This window comes from Mchenga conophoros, linkage group LG6, assembly GCF_057382185.1.
Source record: "Mchenga conophoros isolate Kocher_MC1m ecotype Shallow Benthic linkage group LG6, M_conophoros_male_GT1.1, whole genome shotgun sequence".
NCBI lineage: Eukaryota > Metazoa > Chordata > Actinopteri > Cichliformes > Cichlidae > Mchenga > Mchenga conophoros.
This window is the reverse complement of record NC_140531.1, coordinates 9,304,720-9,326,134: the sequence shown is the minus strand read 5'-3', so window position 1 is coordinate 9,326,134 and position 21,415 is coordinate 9,304,720. Positions and strand designations below refer to the sequence as shown.

The window sequence follows — 21,415 nt, the reverse complement described above, 5'->3', positions numbered from 1 at the left end:
TTGCATTTAGTTTTCCCAGTTTACTTCTAGTTAGGTTCTTTCTTGTGTGCATCTGCCTTTTGTTTTTGTACTCGTTTATCAGCCACATTAAACGGCTCGCTTTTAACCTGACCGTGTTTTACCCAGCAGACATTTATTTCAGTGACTCTTTTGAATTTAACGGACTTTGGATTATTTCCTGTGCAGGAGGAGAAGGAGGCTATTCGGGCTCAGATGACCCGGATAGCCACGGCTAACCCAAGGTTTCTGGATTTTCTTGCCTGATGATTTAAAGAACTTTGTTACTGCCTCAACCTCAGTAGTAATATAACTAGTTTAGGAGCATTTCACTTTTCTTTTGTGCTCTGAAAGACACAGAGGCTAATAGTTTTTAAAACAGAGTACCACAAACAACATGTATCCCTTTAGAAATAAACTTTTCTTGTGATACTTCTAAAAACCACATTCTTAACTAGCCACAATAGCACTGTATCGACCCCCCAATGTTCCTTTAATACACAGGTGTCAAACTCTGGCCCGCAGCCTAATTACATTTGGCCCGCGAAGCCATACCAAATTACTATTAGAGCTGGCCTACTGGTATTATACAGCTAATATATATATTGTTTAGTATTAAGCTTTGCTTGTTCCATATTCAGGTTTCCAGCAAAACTTATTTGAGTCCATAAGAAAATATTCATTCTTATATCTGGAGGAAGATTTTTTTTTCAATAAATATTAACGTTAGCCCACAACTTTGTTCCAGTTTTGAATTTTGGCCCACTGTGTATTTGAGTTTGACACCCCTGCTTTAATACAACCTATAATTGTCTAGTAGCCACACAAACGCACTGCAACAGTAAGACTTGATGATTAGACAGAGGGGGTTACAGGTAGGGCCCCAACAGTCAGCAAAACAAGTCATAAAACAATAAAAGCTGCATACTTATCAAGAGCATCCCAGCACACACATCCCAACTGTAGTTCCATAGTTTCCACCTTTTTTCTTTACAAACTGCTCTTTTCATCTCTCCATGTCAGAGGTCAACTGAAACCAAGTCCAGCTATATAAAAACACCCCATCAGACACACAGTATTTTCCTCAGCACTTCACAACTTTCGCAAGGTATATCGTTTTAACTTTTTTTTTCGGACCCCGGACACAGCGCTGTGAGGTAGTTAGCACACAATTTGGCCATGTAGAAAGCATCGTTTGTTTGGAACGCGTCATCACTGTTCATAAGAGTTTAATTTAATCAAACCTCATTTCAGGATCTACGTGGCTCCTCATCACTCGCCGATTCATCATTTTATTTAAATATCTGAATTTTCAGAATGGTGATCCAAGCGGGACACAGAGGCTGCTAGTTTTAACGCACTAGAATGCCGCAAATATAAATAAAAGTCTGACTATCCCGAGAGCCTAGCCGCAGCGACACCTTTCTTTCAAATGGATGCCTGCAGTTGCGTTGGAGCCGACTTTGCTACCCGCACAGAGCGTTTCTGACAGTCGGGCGCTGCTTATAGAATAAAGAAAAACAACAATACAGCATGTTTCTCTGCTCCAAGACATCCGCGGTCCTTTCACACGGTAAGCATGTCTGTTATACCCAGCGCATAAATGTCTGTATGTCAGCGCTGATTAAACCCTGTTTAAAAAAAAAAGAAAGAAAAAAAGAAATGTTTACGTGGAGGCTGTTGGCTCATTGGTGTCAGATGAACTTTTTTTCAATCACTGCACTGAGGGCATTAAAATAAATACAGTAACCATCAAAATAAGTTTTGTTGATAAAATACATTTCTTGAAACCGTCCATTGTTTTGTCCGAACTCTGAACACTGAATCCAATTTTCAAACTAAAAGCAGTGCTTTCAAAATTTACACTAAAGCAAAAAACCTACAAGAACAAAAAATAAACAAAATAAAATTATAGTACATAGCGACATATGTGTTTTATTTCTCATAACACATCATTTCCATCTTGTCTTCAGTCCTGCATTTTTATACTTCTAAGACCAAAATGAAAACTAAACTCTTCATATTCACAAACACTATTTGTTTCAGGATTTCATCATGATTCATTTTCCATATGAGGCAGTGCTTTCAAATTACTTTTGAAGTAGTACAGAGAAATTACTCTTCTCCTCTTCTTTTAAATTGCATCAATATTTTCCAACTGAGCAGTAAAAGGACACGGAAGTCAAACATGAAGCATCAACGTGATGTTTAGATGTCGATTAATATTACAATAAGAGACTAAAGTAACTCGCTTTGAACACTTCAGTTTTCTCTCTTGATGCTGCTGTTTGTTTCCTCCTCCACTTGTATTTTTCTGCACTTCAGTGAATGTGCATAGCGCCCTCTGTTGTATGTTTGGGAGAACTGCACTGCATTGTCATCAAATGAAACTGTGCAGAGGTGGAAAATGAGCAAAGGAAGCACATCAACTGAAGAAGCTTCTTGGATCAGAAGTTAAACATCATCCAGAACCTTAAAGAAGTAAAGTCGCTTTCTTTCCAGGCTCCTTAGACAACCATGACCTGGATGACTGAGAACCTACAAACACACATGAGCAGCAGTTTATTTAATGTGGACCTGAGCAGTGCCCAAACCAACAACCAAACAATTTTTATTGAACCCTACTTCAGCCAATCAGCAGTCTTTATCTCTTTCAGCATCAAACACAAACCACACCTTGAAGAGAGGTGACAAATCCACAAACACCTTCAAATGTAAACACACATCACACATGATGAACATGGATCCTAACATAGTTGATACTTTTTTTTGTAAAGCCTGATACTAAATGTGTGCAGGCCACCTGAACTGCTTTGTCTCGAGTGCCGCCCACTGGGTTGGTCACTAGAACTGTGTGTTGCCATCACTGGAGCCGTGGTTGGTCTTTTAGATTATTTAGACTGGGACTGTTTTTTGTTGATTAGGCGGCATGGTGTCCTGACGGCTGCCTCTGTTGTTTTTTTCCCAGGAGGAGGAGAGTGGAGCACAGGTGGACAGCAGCCACGGAGCAGAGAGCACGGAGTTTTGGGTGAAGACATGACACAGGAGTCGAGGGAGCTCACTGGATTGTTGTGTTGTCTTATTTACTCCACTGTAAATAAAGAGCACTGTCCATCGCACGAGTCCTGCTTTTGGGTCCTCCTTCCCCACTTCACAAACACTGAAACTAATTATACAGGTAATAATAAAGGAACCAAAAGTTCACATCTATAGCTTTAAATTTGGACAAATCTGTCAACACAACCATCATGAATAGAATAAAATACAAACAAACACTGAAACTAATGAAAAATTACACATGATATATGAACTGTGGAAACTAACTGAACAATAAAACTCAGAATAAACAAATTCAAACATTATATGAAAGGTATAAACTGATTTGCATCTTATTGATTTGCAGGCTCACTTTGCTCCAGGACTTGACGACTGGCCCAACCCGTACAGTCTTTGTCTCTTAATACTGAATGTTGAAAACTGATACTCATGGACACCTTATTTCAGCCTCTTTACTTTGCATAAGAGACCCAAAGCTTTACATCAACATGATGTTGTCTAGTGGACCAGCACGTCCATTACATGTTTTGCCGTTATTGCTGTTTGTTACGAGTTCAAATATTGAGGGTGAGCACAAAACAATAATGGTCCAGAAGAGCTTCGGTCAAACAATGATTTTAATGAACACGTGCGTGGGGAGATGAACACTGCCCACAGACAGCATCGATCTCCGCCCAACGATACACAAGCAGTTGTTTTATACCATCAGGGTTTACTTTTATGACGCCCCCTCATGCGTCAAGCAGATACAACACAGGCATAAGTTTCAAAACCACAAATGTTCTGTTGACGACTTTGGACACATGTAAAAGGACATCTTCTCCGTCTGGAGGCCAGGTGCTTCCTATTAATCTTCTAACTCTCGCTTATCTCCTGGAACAAACTGTCCCTTAGGCAGACACAATTTTGCAGTCACAAGCTTTTGCAAACTATTATTTGAACTCTTACACCAACAACGCCGTTAAACTCGCCCTCCCAGAAGCCATCGTCCTCGTGGGTCTCTCTGCTCAGGATGGGGATGATGGCGCCTTCTGGGAACGACAGCTCATCTTCCGTTTGTCCCGCGTAGTCGTACAAAGCCTTTGCGAATGAAACTGCAACACAGACAGTGGCAACGAGGGTATTAAACAAAGCAGGAAATCAAAACTCCGATATTATCTGGTGGAGGCGGATCTCACTCCTCGAGTCTCCGTTGACGGAGCCGGTTGGGAGTTCGGTTTCAGGTTCGGTGGAGTTGCTGGAGGACTGGGATCGGGCGTCCAGCGCGGCCAGCGACTGCAGCATGCTCAGCAGGCTGTTGGAGGAGGGCAGCTGCAGGTATTTCTCCGGGACGTAGCCCACCTGTCCGCTACGGTTTCTGGCCTGGAAACACAGACAATGCACACAGACGATGACAACAGCCAAAAATGTTTCAACAGGAAAACTCCTAATGAGAAAAAATAAAGTCCGATGTAAAGAGTAGGGCTGTAACAATATCACTGCATCGTCGCCAGAATTTAATAACAGCCACAAAGAGAATAATAGGAGAGCTTTTGTTCTCTCTTCCTGAATTAACGAGAAATCTAAAATCCTAAACAAGCCTCTGCTGAATTCATGAAGCTTGATTTCATGAACACCGGTGGCCTCCCCTGCCGCTGCTTACTTATTTTCATTCAGATTGAAAACACTCAGAGGTATTGGGATCTCTGTTGGGGCATGCTGTGGGGAATCACAGCACTAAAACAGATCTATATAAATGATATTGCTCACATTTTTATGTATGATTATATTCATTAAAATAAATACCCCATTAAAACACTATATCTGTATATGAAAAGATAATCACCTAAGTAAATATACATAAAATATTGGCTCAACACGTGGAGATGGTCTGTGCCTCCTGAGCCACTGCTCATAAAGGCTAACAGGGACAAAAACAAATACAGTAGCAGTGTTAAGTTCAAGCATTGAGTGCAAATGTACGGTTTTCTGTGTTTTTGTTTTGTTTTTTTTCATAGAAATGTTTTGTTTTGTTTTTGTTTGTTTTTTTGTTGTCCGGTTTGGATCTTTAGCAATCAGAATTGTTGTCTGAAGGCCAAGAAAGATGCCAAGTGGATTTACTTTACCAAGTGGATCATCATGGCCTTGCCATATTGGTCCATTTGATTGACCTTTATTATAATTATGTATTTATTTTATTTTTGTTTTTTAAAGACGGGACAGACATGACTGGGGGATAGGACAGGGAGAAAGAATGACACAATAAATAAACAATAAACTAGCTAACAATAGATACTTTTTTAATTTCACCTGCTGAGAATGAAAAAAGAAAACAAGCAGAAGAAAACGAGAGCAATAGAATAAACAACATCACGATGATATATGGGAATATAACTGTAAATACTAAATATTAAACATTACTGTGCAGCACGTAAGATCGACAGCGCACAGTGTGCTTTGAGGTAGGAGCCAAAAAGGGTGTAAAACACCAGTCAGTGTCACGCCGCCGGGTATATCAACTTCTCTTTTAAGCTGTGCTTTCTGCTTCACGCTCCGTGCCCACACATGTAACAAGGGCTGCTACAAGGCCCTTTAAAACAGGAAGTAGCATGTGCTGCAGTGAGCTTGAATGGTGTCCCAATGCGCTGAGCAAGCACAGTCCAAGCATGCTAGCCAGGTGTGGTGCGTGATGATAAAGTGGTGACTAAAACTCTATAAAGGACATAACTAATATAACAGCAGGTCAGGGTTACTCTTACAATTTTCTCTGGTAAGAAGTCAAAATCCTTCATATAGAACTCTGAAGTTACCTGGAGAGATGAGATCCTGCTTCATAGTACAGGCCTCAGGGCAACATTTCAAAGTTAACGTGCAAAACAATCAATATATGTATTTGTATGTAACTGACAAAAAAAGGAGAGAAAAGTGTCCAAACACTTCTTGTGCCATTCCAGAGTTGAGGTTGCAGGTTATGGTGCCACCACTGGACTAGCTAATGAGAAAAGGAGTAAGATGATTTTTAACAAATTTGTTGTATTAAGAAAAAAGAAAACAAACCATCCAAACTGTTACTTTATTAGTAAAGAGATGTTGCAGATATTTGTACTGAAATTGTATTTTTCTTCATTTCTAATGTGTTCAAAGCAAAAACAAGCTTTTCCTGTGAGCTCAGACCATTTTATTTCTTTCTGCTGCATTTCTGCATAAAATACAAATCTGCATCATTTTTTAAAAAAGTGCTTTAAGCTGAACTAATTGTCCCTTTTTTCTAGAACCTGGTGAATCACCCTCTCTTCACTGTGCAGAGACTGAGGTTGTCAGCTGTACAGAGCTCAATGATATTTTACAGAAATAATTCCCCGAGGTCCACCGAGTCAGGAGCTATCAGCACTGGTTCTGTGGACAAAGTCCTGGGAAAGATATATGTCGAGTGAGTTTGCATGATCCCTCAGCTCACAGCTGCATTTATTAAACATTCAAAATACAGAAAGATTTTATAAAACTGGGAAACTGTATTTCTGTCTTGCAGGGAGACTCTGGTGGAGGAGTGGTTCATAATGGCAGGATTTATGGGGTCTCTTCTTTTGTGGGAGATCCAGACTTTGTATGCAGAGCACCGGCTGCCTTCATGGACCTCTGTGATCCTGAGTATGCAGATTGGATCAGGAAAACTATCAACCCATAAAAAGCTGTGAGGTGTGGATAACTGTAAACAAGCTGAAATAAATAATCTTTTAGAGTTTAGCTTTGGTTTCTTTTATTCTGTTTGATATAAGCAGTAGAGGATTTCAGAATTTCTGTTTTATTTGCCAAAAGACGTTTTTTCAGCTGCACCCACACACAGTTTCTTTAGATAACTTCAACTGCAGAAAGTAAAAACTCAGCACTAAGTTTCAAATGCAGTTTTAAAGATAATGATAATATGGTGTCCCTGAAGAAAACACCCGTCAATAGAAAAAGCTGCAAAATCCTGCAAAATGTAACAGAAGTTGAATAAAACACAACGGAAATAGAAAAAAAATGCAACAAGGCTGAAAAACTGAACAAACAACAAACACAAATTACAACAGAAATAATAACGAGAGCTATCTTTCTATTAAAAATAAAATAAAGTAGAAAAAAAACATTCTCATCCTAAAACTTGGTGACAAAGTGGAACATGGTAAGGAAACACTCACTTAAGTGCTGTCATTACTCAAAGGTTCCTGATAATCATGCATGAAGTGATTTCTGGAGGGGAATGAAACTTAACTGAACTGCTCCCTGTGACATTTTGACCTGTCAAACGCAGGCGTAACTCCTGTTATTCATTGTTGTATTGCAGGTCTGCTGTGCACGACGTCTGTGAATCTGAGTAATTTGGTACAGATGAAGGAATAAGACTGCTCAGATGCTTTGGGTGTCACGTAATGATCCCTCAGGTTTGGGTGTCTTTGGTGCCCGTTGATTTCAATCTACCTGCACATTGAACAGAAATCCTGCCATGACAGAACACACTAATGCCTTTTCAAGGGAGAACCGATCCGAATCTGAGCTGTCAGCCCCAAGTTCTCTGCAGTCATCAAATCAAGCATAATCTGGTTTGAACAGGCTCCCTGCCTCACTGCAAAAGCCTTTTTACCAGCTGCTGTTTGACAAATTGCAAAGCCTCTGAAGAGACTTTAGAAAGGGGGAAAAAGGATACGAAATAAAAAGCTGAACAAAAAGCTATCCATGCACTGTTTAACATTTCACTTGGAGCTTATTGACTGTATTCTATCTGTGGATTGCATTATAGCTTCTCTGAGAGCTTTGCTCCCTGAAGATTTTATGATCTGTGAACACTGAGTCTCTCTTGTGGCTGTAAACCAGTCTGCTCAGCATGGCACTGCATGGCAGAGTTTCTCTCCATTTTTTTGGAATCACCTTTGCTCAGCTGTGCTCCTAACTGATCTCCTGAGTTTGGCTGTATTGGCATTGAATTTGTTGGCTTTTTCAAAAGGTACAAATCAAATATTGTTTATAGACCTGCCCCCTTTTTTATCTACAAAATACAACATTAAGTCTTGAACTGTGCTGTTGTTCTTCTTTTTTTAAAAACATTTTATAGCCTTCCAGTGTTCTAAAAATTAAAAACACAAATATAAGATTATGTAGAATTTTTAATATACAAATACTTAACACTGGAAAATACTAAAACTGTTAACTATAGTACAGAACTTAACAAAATGTCATAAAAAATTATAAATACTGATAAAAAGAATTAATTTTGTTTCCTAAGTTATAAAATACAATCTGTCACATTTTAGAACAAAGTGAACAAAGGAACTTTATATTTTCCTTAAATTATTCGCACTGATATTTTTGAATATGTACAATATGCTTTCCCTGAATTTTAACAGTAACTTTGATTGCTGCCTCCTCCAGTTCCTTATCAAAGAGACTCCACAGGCCAGTTTGAATGAACAGGCTCTTTCCATCCTCCAGCAACACCTCCAGCTGGTTTGGCATTTCTGCCGTGGCCACACCAATGAGGATGTCAGCTCTCTCCTCGACTTTTGTCTGTTGACACAGCATAGGCACACATTTAGCCCAGAAAACGTTGTTTTTTTTTATTATCCAACAAGAAAAAAGAAAACCTATGGTCATCACGTGGTTTCACTAAGTCACCAAGACACATACATACACACATTATGTCTTGATGCATGCTGAATCATCCAGGTAAGTCAATTCCAAAATGGTTAATCATGTTCACCTGGAGAAACAAAAAAAAAAAAAAAAAAAACCCTACTCGCCCCTGCGGGCGGTCAATCCTTCAAGCTCGGGTCCTCTACCAGAGGCCTGGGAGCTTGAGGGTTCTGCGCAATATCTTAGTGGTGCGCAGTCCTGGGAACAGCTAACCAACCGGACATAGTGGTGCGGGATCTCTGTCCAGAAGTAGGGTTGCCAACCGTCCCTTAAAATACGGAATCGTCCCGTATTTCGAAACAAAAGTACACGTCCCGTATTGAGCTAATAAGGGACGCACTTTGTCCCGTAATACAGTGAGAATCAAAAGTAGTCTATAAATGTTAATGGAATTAACGCTTTGTTTGAAAACATAATTCCCAGCCCCTCTCCTGCTTTGTGACCAATGAGCTGACAGCACACTTATTCAATTCAATTCAATTCAATTTTATTTATATAGCGCCAAATCACAACAAAAGTCGCCTCAAGGCGCTTCATAGATACAGAGAAAAACCCAACAATCATATGACCCCCTATGAGCAAGCACTTTGGCGACAGTGGGAAGGAAAAACTCCCTTTTAACAGGAAGAAACCTCCGGCAGAACCAGGCTCAGGGAGGGGCGGCCATCTGTTGCGACCGGTTGGGGTGAGAGAAGGAAGACAGGATAAAGACATGCTGTGGAAGAGAGACAGAGGTTAATAACAGATATGATTCAATGCAGAGAGGTCTGTTAATACATAGTGAGTGAGAAAGGTGACTGGAAAGGAAAAACTTATGACAATTCGAGTATGACAATTCAGATTACCGCTCATCTCACTGGTCGAGGAAAGGTCGCTTGCGGAGAAAATACCGGAAGACAACAGATGACCACAACAAGAAGCATGGCCAACAGGGAAACAAACACCGACACTGCGGTGCAAGTCTCGGACGACAGTACACCTAAAGCTGGGCAAACACTGTGCGATTTTTTTCAGTCACGTTATTCAGCTCCTGCTCAAACTGCACGATTGACTCGCAGGGGTTAGAAGTTCGTAGGTCACGATGTACTCTCACACTATACCGCCCGATGCTCTGATGCGACCTGAGTGCTCACACTGTGCCTCCATAACATGAAGGTTATAACAGATAATCTGTCGCTCGCTCTCCCTCTCTGTCTCTCACTCACACAGACACACCACCACCATCAACTTTGCTAAATTGCTAATGAAAAACATTGATCAGGCAGCTGTGAATGAGCAGCAGTGTAAATCCAACTATTTCCACGGTTGTTGTGGTCGTGATAATTTTGTGATGCCACATCGAAAAGGCTCGGATGAGCTTTCCAAAGTTCTACAAGTTGTGCCTCCATCGCTTGTGTCCAGATCACACGCTGCACAGCTGTGCTGCTCCGTCTTTTTCACCGACGTTTACGTGTTTGCGCGTGAGCAGTGTGAGCGCCTGTGGTGACACCCTCACGAGCGATTGATGATCGGGAGCTGCTCGAGGTGTTAATCGCTTCTCGTTACCCCACGTATACTACACGACGCACGATGAAGGCCAAAATCGGTCCGATCACCAAATCGGTCGCACGACTCAAAAATCGGCTCAAAATAGGCCTAAAACCGCACAGTGTGAGCCCAGCATTAGAGCAGCAATGTTTGTTTCCCCCAGAGAAAGGGAAGAATGGGAAAAGGAAAACACCTGGCTGGAAAAAGTTAATATGGGCATGTGCAGTGAATATCAGCGCTATGTGGCCAGAAGTGTGATAATATAACTTATTTAGTGTAATAAACAACTGCAAGGATAGATGATTACAACAAATAGATGACTAATATATAAAAGTAAAACATAGATGAATAATGATGATGAGTTATGATGCGTATTCATGGGAACAAGCAGGTTTACAAACAGGAGCAGCTGATTAGCTTTAGAAAAGCTGAAATAATACCTCAACTGAAGCCGATTGTACTAAATGCACTAAATGTGCACTGTTACAAGAATATTTTTCCTTCTATTGTTTTCTATAATTTTAAGTTAAGCAGGACAGAGTTCTTTTAAAGAAAGATTTACTTATATTCTCAAAAGTTAAGCATGACAGGCTTCTGTTTAAGAAAGAGACCTGTTTTATTGTGTTAATGTCATTTTGAGCTAAAAATAAATGGCTAAATGATCATTTGTTTCACATGTGTTCATATCACAAAGAATAGAATATGCATCTACTTAAATCAACTTCAAGTCAAATGGTTAAAAAAATAATTTCACACACAAAAAAAGAGCTAGAAAATTCACCAAACTGGGAAGGGTGAAGACAACTGGGTCGCCCGGCCCTGGCCACGAGGTGTCCCTTATTTATTTTTCAGGGAGTTGGCAACCCTATCCAGAAGAGATCTCTGTCCAGAAGAGCGCAGTCCTAGGAACAGCTAAGATACTGCGCAGGACCCACAAGCTCCCAGGCCTCTGGTAGAGGACCCGAGCTTGAAGGATTGACCGCCCGCAGGGGCGAGGGGGGAACTTTTCTATCTATCTATATGTAGTGTTTGTGTGTGTGTGTGTGTGTGTGTGTGTGTAAGATAATATAATATATAATGTTATGTCAAATTTGAAAACATAGTTTTAAACATTTGTTGATAAGACAAACAAAGCTTCTTCATACCTCAATCTGTGTAAAGGCTGTACGCCATATGAGGACTGTCTCTGCTTAACGTGAGAGAGGCTGATGTGGTCTCCCACGTTGAAGTTGTTAGCAGCTGCCTCCCTCTAGAGGCAGATTGTCATGGTAAAACCATCCTGAAATCACAAACATGACAGAATTAAAGATTCATTAATTAAATAACAACAAGTCCAGTAACTAGAAAAAAAAAAAGCTCACAGCCTCATACATTCTGTACCAGCAATGTCACATTTGTCACATTAGTTTAACCATTTTCAATATAAAACTTAAATTGCACCATTACCTCCTTCAGCTGGAGGTTTTTAAGGGGAACATGTTGTTTTCCCAACAGCACCTTCTTTACAGCAGAAAACTGAAAAGAAAATTGAAATTTAATGTCAGTAATAGTCAGTGTAGTTATCTGTGATAGGATTTTATTTCTTCAGTAATCTGTTTAGATTATGTTATGGTTGTTGTTAAGTATTCTGCACATGCCATTTATCTTATCAGAAGCAGTTTTATCTGTATCGGTTATTAGGATGTTTTTCATATACTGTGATTATGAAACAGGTTGTAGGAAATCCTTCTGTAAACAATACATTTTGCAACTTAAATGAAAAGTTTGCCAGTTTCAGGTATACAAAATCTATTTGTTTTCCATTATGCCCAATTCAGGGTACTTTTTGACCATTTCTGTTGTATCTGCTTTTATTTTTATTATAAAGGATATATTTAGATGAAGCCTTGTGTGAATTTATATACAGCAGTGTATAAAATAATTATTCTGTTTGTTTTTATTATCAAGTAGAGACTGTTCATTAAAATCTAGCCCTTACAACACAAATGTACGCAGGCACAATGCAAACTGGCTGCAAAAATATCAGAAATGGTCTGAGGTAAATATTTTTTAAAAATTGTGCTTAACAATCTTAACAGAATTTAGTCTCTGCTTGACAGCAAAAACCAAAATTTTAACTGTAAAAAATACTGGCAATAATGGGTTATTTGGAAACCTAAATCCATGTAAATTCTGATGGAACCACAAGTACTTACCTCCACCACCTCCCCTTGAACTGTCATGAGTCCCTCATGTGTGGAGCTCATCTTGAGTGGGGTGAGAGGAACAAGAGGATGCAGAAGATCCTCTGCTTCTTTTACAAGACCTTCCCTCACACTTAGGGTCGGTGCCCTAAAAAAAATAAAAAAAATAAAAAATTGTGTCCTGGCTGTGATACTGATGTTGTAAGGGGGGCCTGTGCCACTGAGTTCATGGCCTCTCATAATGTATGACCCCCCGAGCTGGACTTTAGAGGCATATTCTTCAAACATTGTGATCTTTGTCACAGTCTGGCCATTGGTGATCGCCGCAATGGTGTTCTTCTTTGTCATTAGAGGTGTTGGTGTTCCATCTTTGAAGTCCCAGCTTGTGACCCTTAGCTGGTCACAGGACTTTAAAATTTTCATGTGCAGTGGGGGTGGCCGGGAATATGGCGTGTCAGGGCGGTTGTTCAGAAGCTTTGTCAAAGCCATTCTGAAAAAAAAAAGCAACACAAAAAATATTAAGGGGTTAATACATTTCTGTTATAGCAAGGGTCATATAATATGGTAACACGTGTAGCTTTTGTGCAGTCTTTTTACTTTCTGATGTCAAACAAAACTCATAAATACCTTTCTGAGGTTCCTGCTTAAAAATGACAGGCCAAAAACACAGGCCTGTCTAAAAGTATTTTTTGATATTATACAATGTTGGTTTTAAAATAAAGCTAACAGTTCTAAGACTTCATTGAATTAATCCAAATATTACAGCAGAGACAAGTTGGTGAAAGTAACTTGGGACTGAACTCAAACTCAATATTTTTCTCACCAAACTGTTATTCATTTATTTTTTGTATTTTCTAGCATATAATCTCCTTTGACAATAAACATGAAATCCTCATATGAAGATTATCTGTGCAAAGATTGATGCTGCTGAAGTGAAACAGTGAAATTACAGTTCTATTCACAATTTGGTCTGTGGCTTTGAACTTGTAAAGAGCAGAGATAATGTAACTTTATTGAAATGCCTAAATTGTTTGTTGTTTCAGTATACTTTGAACCCCACCCCACACACACATTAATAATGGATTGGATTTATATAGCGCTTTTCAAGGCACCCAAAGCGCTTTACAATGCCACAATTCATTCACTCTCACATTCACACACTGGTGGAGGCAGCTACAGTTGTAGCCACAGCTGCCCTGGGGCAGACTGACAGAAGCGAGGCTGCCATATCGCGCCATCGGCCCCTCTGGCCAACACCAGTAGGCGGTAGGGTCAAGTGTCTTGCTGTTCATTGAAAGGGTGTTGTTTAGGGTCTGTTAAAAACACATTATGTAGTTGCATCACCAGACCAATGAAATGGTGAAAGCTTGTTAGCATTATTGGAGTTTTGGCTACGTGAGCTTACAACCTCGTAAAATCTGTTGGAATTATGTACAGACAGAAAGTTTTCAATTCATATAAAAATATATGTCAAAGTTAGTATGACTTGTAAATGTAAAGCCTGCTTTACATTTCTCAATAACTTTATCCCTTCATGGTGTTGTTGCTCCCAATATTCTCTTAGACAACCTCTGAGGCCGTCACAGAGCAGCTGTATTTGTACTGACATTAGATTACACACACGTGCACTCTATTTACTCATTAGCACTCATCAGGCAATGTCTGTGGGCAACTGACTGCACTCAGACCAAAGCGGGCTGAATAATTACGCACACCCCACTTTGCAGTCATTTATTTGTAAAAACTGTTTGGAATCATGTATGATTTTCGTTCCACTTCTCACGTGTACACCACTTTGTGTTGGTCTTTCACGTGGAATTCCAATAAAATTGATTCATGTTTGTGGCTGTAATGTGACAAAATGTGGGAAAGTTCAAGGGGGCCGAATACTTTTGCAAGCCACTGTATACAAGATGAGGATGTTTAATAAAAAAATTAAAGATTAAGGACATAAATGTACTTAACATGAATCAAATACAGGAATTGCTGTTAGCTAAAGTCAGCGAGCAGCAGCAACATTCTGAGAAAATCATGACTTAGCACTAATATCCTTAGCTATGCTCATTTTTTTCCAAGTCATATAAATTATTCAAAGCACTTGAACCATTTTTTTAAAGTAATACTGAGAAGTCGAACTTTGAGGTGGATCCACCTTTTTTACACCACCACGTCGTGCCGACATGTATACTCAGCACAGTGATGCATTTAGGCTACGTTCACACTGCAGGTCTTAATGCTCAATTCTGATATTTTGATCAAATCTGATTTTTTTGTCTTCTTGTTCACACTACAAATAAAATGTGACAGCAAATGCGCTCCCGTGTGAACCCTCAAAGCGGCCCGCATTCGCAAAACAAGACGTCACACACAACGCGCTCTGTTTAGACCAATGACTGTAGAAAACAGTATGGTTTGACTGATGGCCCTTAATATAAAGACTTGTTTCGGACTTTACGTTTCCCAATTTTTGCTTTAAGTTATTTACATAATGTAAATGACAAAATAATTATCCTTATTGCTGTTTTAGAGAGCATCGGTGCTTCAAATGATAGTTGCAGATTTCTGTCAGAATCTGCAGATTATACATTATAAATAAAAATGTTCACGTTTCTCCAACGTTGTCTTCCAAACAGTTTCACTAACATCTACACTGGATGGCCAGGTAGTGTTCGCGATGTCTTATTGGGCGCTTCTCCAGCGCTGATAATTGGCATCTGTCTTGTGTCAGTGACGTAAAAGACTGATTTAATGCGACATGACCGTTCAAACAGCAGTCGCTTTCTAAAACATCAGATATGTATCGGATTCAGTACCACATACGAAAGTGACCCAGATCGGATTTGAAAATATTGCATTTGTGCTGTTCACACTGTCATGCCATGATCGGATAAGTGTCGCATAGGGTCAAAAAAGTCGTATTTGATGCGCTTTCACGTGCAGTGTTTTCCGAGCCTACCGAGCCTGAGGACAACTCAGGCTACTCCCCACCCGCGGAGTAGTTACGGGCGCAGAGGCTAGCGGAGCCTCAGCTGGCCTGGAAACTGGAGCAGGGACAAACTGGGCCCTGCTGGGCCGCCGCCCCCCCCCCCCGAGGAACAGATACAGGTGCAGGAGACTGCTGGACTACAGCCGCCCTGGGCGGAGGAGCACAGGAAGGCAAAGGAGCAGGCTCAATGAAAACCGGACCATCAAAAATAGGTGACGACCCTTTCCCACCACGTTTAACAGTCTGTGTAGTCTTAGGTTTAGCAGTGTTCACAGTCTCAGAAAAAAACAGACTCGGCAAACTTGGGTTTTAGCTTGTTCCCACCCCAACGAGCAGACCTCGAACTAAAAATCCCAGACGAATGCTTATTGTGATGAACTAGCGTGGGAGGATTCAAACCAAAACTGGCCTCCCAATCCAAATCCTCGTCGAGAAAAGAAATCCCGAAAGTGTCTGAGGTAAGTTCATAGTCTTTACTGTTTAACAGCTCAGGTGGAGTGTGGAAAGTGTAGTCCTTTTGACTCACCACCGGAGGTTGCTCAGACATGTCCATATGACGGTGACGTGAGCGCCGTTTCCTTTGAGCAGAGGTAGCTGGCGGCGTGAGCAACTGAACCTCCGGTGCACAGAACGGTGACGCTGAGGATGAAGCGTGAGCGCCTGAAGCCACGCGGAGGACTCCCAACTGAAGCGGCCGCATCTTGAGTGCCAGCGGAGCAACAGGTGGAGACTTCCGGCAGCTCCGGGGACCGCCGAGAGCCAGCCGAGTGCCATGGAAAATGCGCCCGATGTCAGGGGTGAGCCATGGCTTCCAGCGGAGTTCCTCCTCCAGCTGGGCAAAGGCTGCTCGGCGTCACTCCTGAAGTTCAATGTCTGCTGGGTCCATAGTATGGTCGCGATCTTCTGTTATGAGCGGCTGTGTGCAGACAGGAATAGGACTAGTGATGTGTCCTGTGTGTCGAAGCTTCGAATCGCGCATCGGGTAATCGCGGGGGCGTTTTTCTGAAGCGCGTATCGAGGCTTGCGTTGATTACGTATGCAGTGACGTTCGAGGCCTCGCGGGCAGTCCGTACCACATGACTGATTCGGGAACTGGTTCACTGGTTTGCGCCAGATTCGAAATAAAATGGGCAGCAAAACACAGCTGATTCCCTCATCACATCGTGTTGTGGAATTGGATTACGTACGTGTTACATAGCTACTGGAGTACTGGACACAAATTTCTTTATCCAAACTTGTATAAACTTGCTGTGGTTTTTCTTGCAACCCCTGCTTCATCTGTGCCCTGTGAGAGGATATTTTCAAAAGCAGGAGAAATCCTCTCAAAAAAGAGGAACCGTCTTAAGCCCAGCACTGTGGGAAAGCTGCTATTTTTGAATAAAAACAAATGAAAACTTTTCCCTAGTGTCATGAGCACTGTTATACAAGCACATTCACATCACAACTCCCTCCCTTTTTGTTTCCATGTACATTCCTGTGTTAAGCTGCCAATTTATTATACACAAATATTAAATTAATATAATACAAAATTAGTATAATATTAAATATAACTAATATTTAGATTTCAGTTATTGGTGTCATGAACAATAGTAATTCCTTTATTCATTCAACTTGAAGTGCCACACACTAGTTTGTGTCATTATTGAGATGTACATAAGAATGATTACGCAGTTACACAATCATCCCAAAAACTGTGTACTGATAGTTTCCACTTTCTCTTTTGTATCAGACATACTGAGACAATATTCGGGATAAATAACCATGAAAAACAATTTATTTATTCGGTTTAGCGGTTTACACATCACATCATTATAATCATTGAGCCCGTTTCACTTGAATTGTCCACTTGATGGCGCAGTAGAGCAAATGAATCATCACAATGCTTCGAACCATGAGTCGACCAGTTGGATGGGAAGCTTCAGTTCATCATGAGGCTTCATCTCACCATCACTAAATAGGACCCAAGGTGCAGACTCCGGAGACAGATGTGAACTCAAAACAGCTTTAATGTTAAACTCAAATATAACATAACTGGAAAATATCAAAATACCCTTACACCAGAGGACTGACAGAACACACAGCTAGGTAAACGGTAGATCACGACACAAGACACAAAGAAACACAGGGCTTAAATACACTGAGGGAGCAATCAGGGAATGGGTAACAGGAGGGAAACACAGCTGGGGCAAATCAGGCCTAATGAGACAAGGGGAAGCGAAACCACATACATTAACCTCAGACAAGGACCTTCAAAATAAAACAGGAAACATGACACAGACTGAACTAAAGACACAGACTCGCATGCACTGCAACAGAGGGAACAGCGATGTGGGACCAGGGCAGACACAGACACTGATTGGACACGGGGATATAGCAACTAGAGAAGACAGAGACATAAACCATGAGACAGAACTCAAAGAAACCAAAGACTAGAAATTACAAAATAATATAATAAACTCAAAAACCCTGGGTCAACGACATAAGCAAAAATGACAATCATCAATATAAACCTGACACCGGCTCTAAGAGCCATTTCGTTCATGACCGACACATCACTAAGGAAAATGAACAAGAAGCTGTTCTGAAAATAATTTACCAGAACAGCTGTAAATAATCCCCCAAACTAAAAATTCTAATAATAAACAAAACCACTAAGGCACAGAAGCCTGGAACCATGACAGCAAGACTTAATAAAAGATTGTTTAACTTGGCTTGGTTACACAGATATGTGATTACCTGAAGAATAGTTTAAAAAGAACACACGCAAACACACACATATGGAATAAGTGCAATAGTTGACTCACCAACCCACAGAAGGAGAAGGAGGAACAGACGAGCCATTACTGTCATTCTGCTTGCAGTGAATGCTGTGCTGGGACCTTTTTAAACCTCTTCTCACTGTGCTGGTGGCCATGGAGCCACCAATCACAGAGAATAATTTTATCAACAAAACCCCATTGGCTGGAACGGTCTTCATGCAAATATGCAATGTGGGTTTTTTTTATTAAGAAAAATGTTTTGCTTCTCATTAATTTCTTTTTTCAATTCAATTCAATTTTATTTATATAGTGCCAAATCACAACAAAAGTTGCCTCAAGGCGCTTCATAGATACAGAGAAAAACCCAACAATCATATGACCCCCTATGAGCAAGCACTTTGGCGACAGTGGGAAGGAAAAACTCCCTTTTAACAGGAAGAAACCTCCGGCAGAACCAGGCTCAGGGAGGGGCGGCCATCTGCTGCGACCGGTTGGGGTGAGAGAAGGAAGACAGGATAAAAGACATGCTGTGGAAGAGAGACAGAGGTTAATAACAGATATGATTCAATGCAGAGAGGTCTGTTAATACATAGTGAGTGAGAAAGGTGACTGGAAAGGAAAAACTCAATGCATCATGGGAATCCCCCGGCAGCCTACGTCTATTGCAGCATAACTAAGGGAGGATTCAGGATCACCTGGTCTAGCCCTAATTATATGCTTTAGCAAAAAGGAAAGTTTTAAGCCTAATCTTGAAAGTAGAGATAGTGTCTGTCTCCCGAATCCAAACTGGAAGCTGGTTCCACAGAAGAGGGGCCTGAAAACTTCTTCCATGTACTGACAAAGGGAAAGACCCTACAGTATAAGGAGAAGTTACTTTTTTAATACAGTTTGATCACAGCTGGACTGGCCATCAGGTGTACAGGGTGCACCGAAAAAGTGAACGTGTTGGATTTACTTAATTCAGTACTGTACATTGGTTGCACACAATTTTTTTTGCTTTGGGAGAAACGTAAACAACTGTGTTATATCGACACAACTTATTCATATTCATAAACCTGTGCATTTTGTGTTTATAAAACGTGATTGAAACATGTTTAGATGAAGCAAGTTAAGCTCTTGGAATATTTCAATCATTCACAATTTTGTCATTTTATTCCAACACTATTCAGTAACTTTTACCCAATTCTACTTGGTCACTTAAACACTGCATGTTGTCTTCATATTACATAATATTCAGCAAAGTCTAGATTTTGGTTAACATACAAAATTCAATGGATTTACAGGTTGCAGGAGGGCTGGGGCATAACGCAGAAGTTATAGGGTACACCCTGGTTAGGGTGCCAGTCTATCACATAATAGTGATTTCCGGCTCTTTTTAGAGATTTTCGGTTCGGCTCACTAAAAAGAGCCGGCTCTTTCGGCTCCGAACCGGCTCTTCAGATTGTTTTGTTGCTTTAATTAATTTATTATTAACAATAATATAAAATTATGCACAAAAGGAATTACTAACGTAAAAAAAGTGGTTTTATTTATATATGTTTATATATAAATATATGCGGTGTCACCTAGAGACAAAACACGTACAAACTCCAACACACATTTCTAGCATGAACTGAACTTCCAAAGCAAAGCTACTAGATCACTTAAATTACACAATTGAAAGCATGTGTGTATTGTTTGTGTATTTATACACAGGCACTCATATATATATTCAAATAATTTTAAAAAAAAGTTCATTTACCTGTTATTACCACACACCAAATCCGGTCGTTGGTACTTGCTGGCTTGTGTAGCCACAAGATAACAAAGGCTCAACACTGCGCCTAGCATCCTGGAGCACTTCTGTTGTCTTTTGTACGTGTTTTGAGTTTTTATGTGCTTCTGAGTTTTTACGTGCTTTGGAGTTTGTATGTGTTTTGGAGTTTTTACGTGTTTTGGAGTTTGTACATGCTTCAGAGTTCGTACGTGATTTGAAGTTTGTATGTGCTTTGTCTCTAGGGGCCACCGTAAATATACTTTTATTTATTCACTCCACATAAAATGTAATAAATAAATCATATAATACAAAAATCAAACTATTCACATTTCAACTTTTAACTATTTAAATTTTCAGCTTTTTCCTTTTACAAATTTAAAGTGAAAACAACACAAAACACTGCAAATCACAACACAATTAAATATAAATTATAATATGAAAACAAAAAGAACATGCATATTCTCTGCCATATGTACCTACATGAATAAACTTTTTGAATCCTTTATCATCTGCAACCGAAAATAGTTGTGGATGATTACTATACCTTTCTAATGTGATGTTGTTGTCCCTGGCTCTCTTTCTCTCTCTCTCCCTCTGGCTCTGTTCGTGTGCTACTGAGTGTAACTACTGCCCCTCCCCCCTCTGTATAAAGCACAAGGCTCGCGTGCAGAGTGAAGCGGAAAAAAAGTGCAAGAGAGAGAGAGGGTGAGAGAAGAAAAAAAAAATACAACCCACGTGACGGCTCGCGATAAGGAGCCGGCTCGCGTCGTTCACGTCAAAGAGCCGGCTCTAAGAGCCATTTCGTTCGCGAACGACCCATCACTACTGTGCAAGCCTTTTACCACAAACTTAGTCACTGCTCGTGACATTCGTCTATCATGGCCTGAAAGGAGACGCGACCGGTAGACTGCAGCAAGAACTGCTACCATCTGAGCCAGCCAGACTCTGTCTGTCTCTCTCATCATGGTCACCTAAATGCACAGTAATGGCAGGTTTTGTAATAAGGCAGATCGCGCTAACATAATATGCAATGTTAGTTGATTATTTACCTGCCGCATTAACGGGAGAGGACGTGCTGGGTTGAGATTCACGAATCCTGAGCGGAATTAAAAACATGACATTCATTTAAGGTCATTGCGTGTTTTGTGAGCAAATGCTTTTGCATATTCGTAGTGTTTCCTCCCTTAAATGAAATATCTACAAGTATTGCAAGTTGCCCTGTTGTCATCCGTTCTCGTAAAGTATAATCAAACTTTTGAGCATTTGAGCCACCATGTTTCCTGTCAGGTAAGCGACGCTCCGCAACGTGGTGACGTCATTCGGGGCGACTGGAATCGATAAGGGAATCGTTTGCAAAAATGGCACACAATTCCAAGGAATTGAAACAGTGGGAACCAGTTCTCAACAAGAACCGGGTTTCGATACCCATCCCTACCTACCTCAAAGCACACTGTGCGCTGTTGATCTTACGTGCTGCACAATAATGTTTAATATTTAGTATTTA

At 40.5% G+C, this 21,415-nt stretch overlaps 2 protein-coding genes across 2 annotated transcripts; both read right to left on the bottom strand.

Moving 5' to 3' along the window:
• Positions 1-3,179: 3,179 nt before the first annotated feature.
• Positions 3,180-8,589, bottom strand: LOC146572052 (F-BAR and double SH3 domains protein 2-like). The gene is made up of 4 exons (XM_085278441.1): positions 8,389-8,589; positions 4,697-4,752; positions 4,233-4,480; positions 3,180-4,148 (listed from the first exon to the last, which is right to left on the bottom strand). Exons 1-4 carry the CDS (start codon positions 8,587-8,589, stop codon positions 3,967-3,969), a joined length of 687 nt encoding a protein of 228 aa, XP_085134567.1. The 3' UTR covers positions 3,180-3,966.
• Positions 8,294-20,514, bottom strand: LOC146572051 (uncharacterized). The gene is made up of 5 exons (XM_085276081.1): positions 20,456-20,514; positions 12,423-12,900; positions 11,674-11,742; positions 11,373-11,506; positions 8,294-8,574 (listed from the first exon to the last, which is right to left on the bottom strand). Exons 2-4 carry the CDS (start codon positions 12,897-12,899, stop codon positions 11,477-11,479), a joined length of 576 nt encoding a protein of 191 aa, XP_085132207.1. The 5' UTR covers position 12,900; positions 20,456-20,514; the 3' UTR covers positions 8,294-8,574; positions 11,373-11,476.
• Between the last annotated feature and the right edge of the window lie 901 nt (positions 20,515-21,415).

Excerpts from the sequence above, each read along its gene's own strand:
- LOC146572051 (XM_085276081.1), bottom strand. The coding sequence starts at position 12,899 with ATGGCTTTGACAAAGCTTCTGAACAACCGCCCTGACACGCCATATTCC. Across the intron at positions 11,743-12,422 it reads TTCAAGGGGAGGTGGTGGAG|TTTTCTGCTGTAAAGAAGGT; the intron begins GTAAGTACTTGT and ends TTTTCTTTTCAG. Across the intron at positions 11,507-11,673 it reads AAAACCTCCAGCTGAAGGAG|GATGGTTTTACCATGACAAT; the intron begins GTAATGGTGCAA and ends TTGTGATTTCAG.
- LOC146572052 (XM_085278441.1), bottom strand. The coding sequence starts at position 8,589 with ATGCTGTGTCAACAGACAAAAGTCGAGGAGAGAGCTGACATCCTCATT. Across the intron at positions 4,753-8,388 it reads AAATTCAGGGAAAGCATATT|CATGCCCCAACAGAGATCCC; the intron begins GTACATATTCAA and ends GATTCCCCACAG. Across the intron at positions 4,481-4,696 it reads TTCAATCTGAATGAAAATAA|GAGTTTTCCTGTTGAAACAT; the intron begins GTAAGCAGCGGC and ends TTTTCTCATTAG.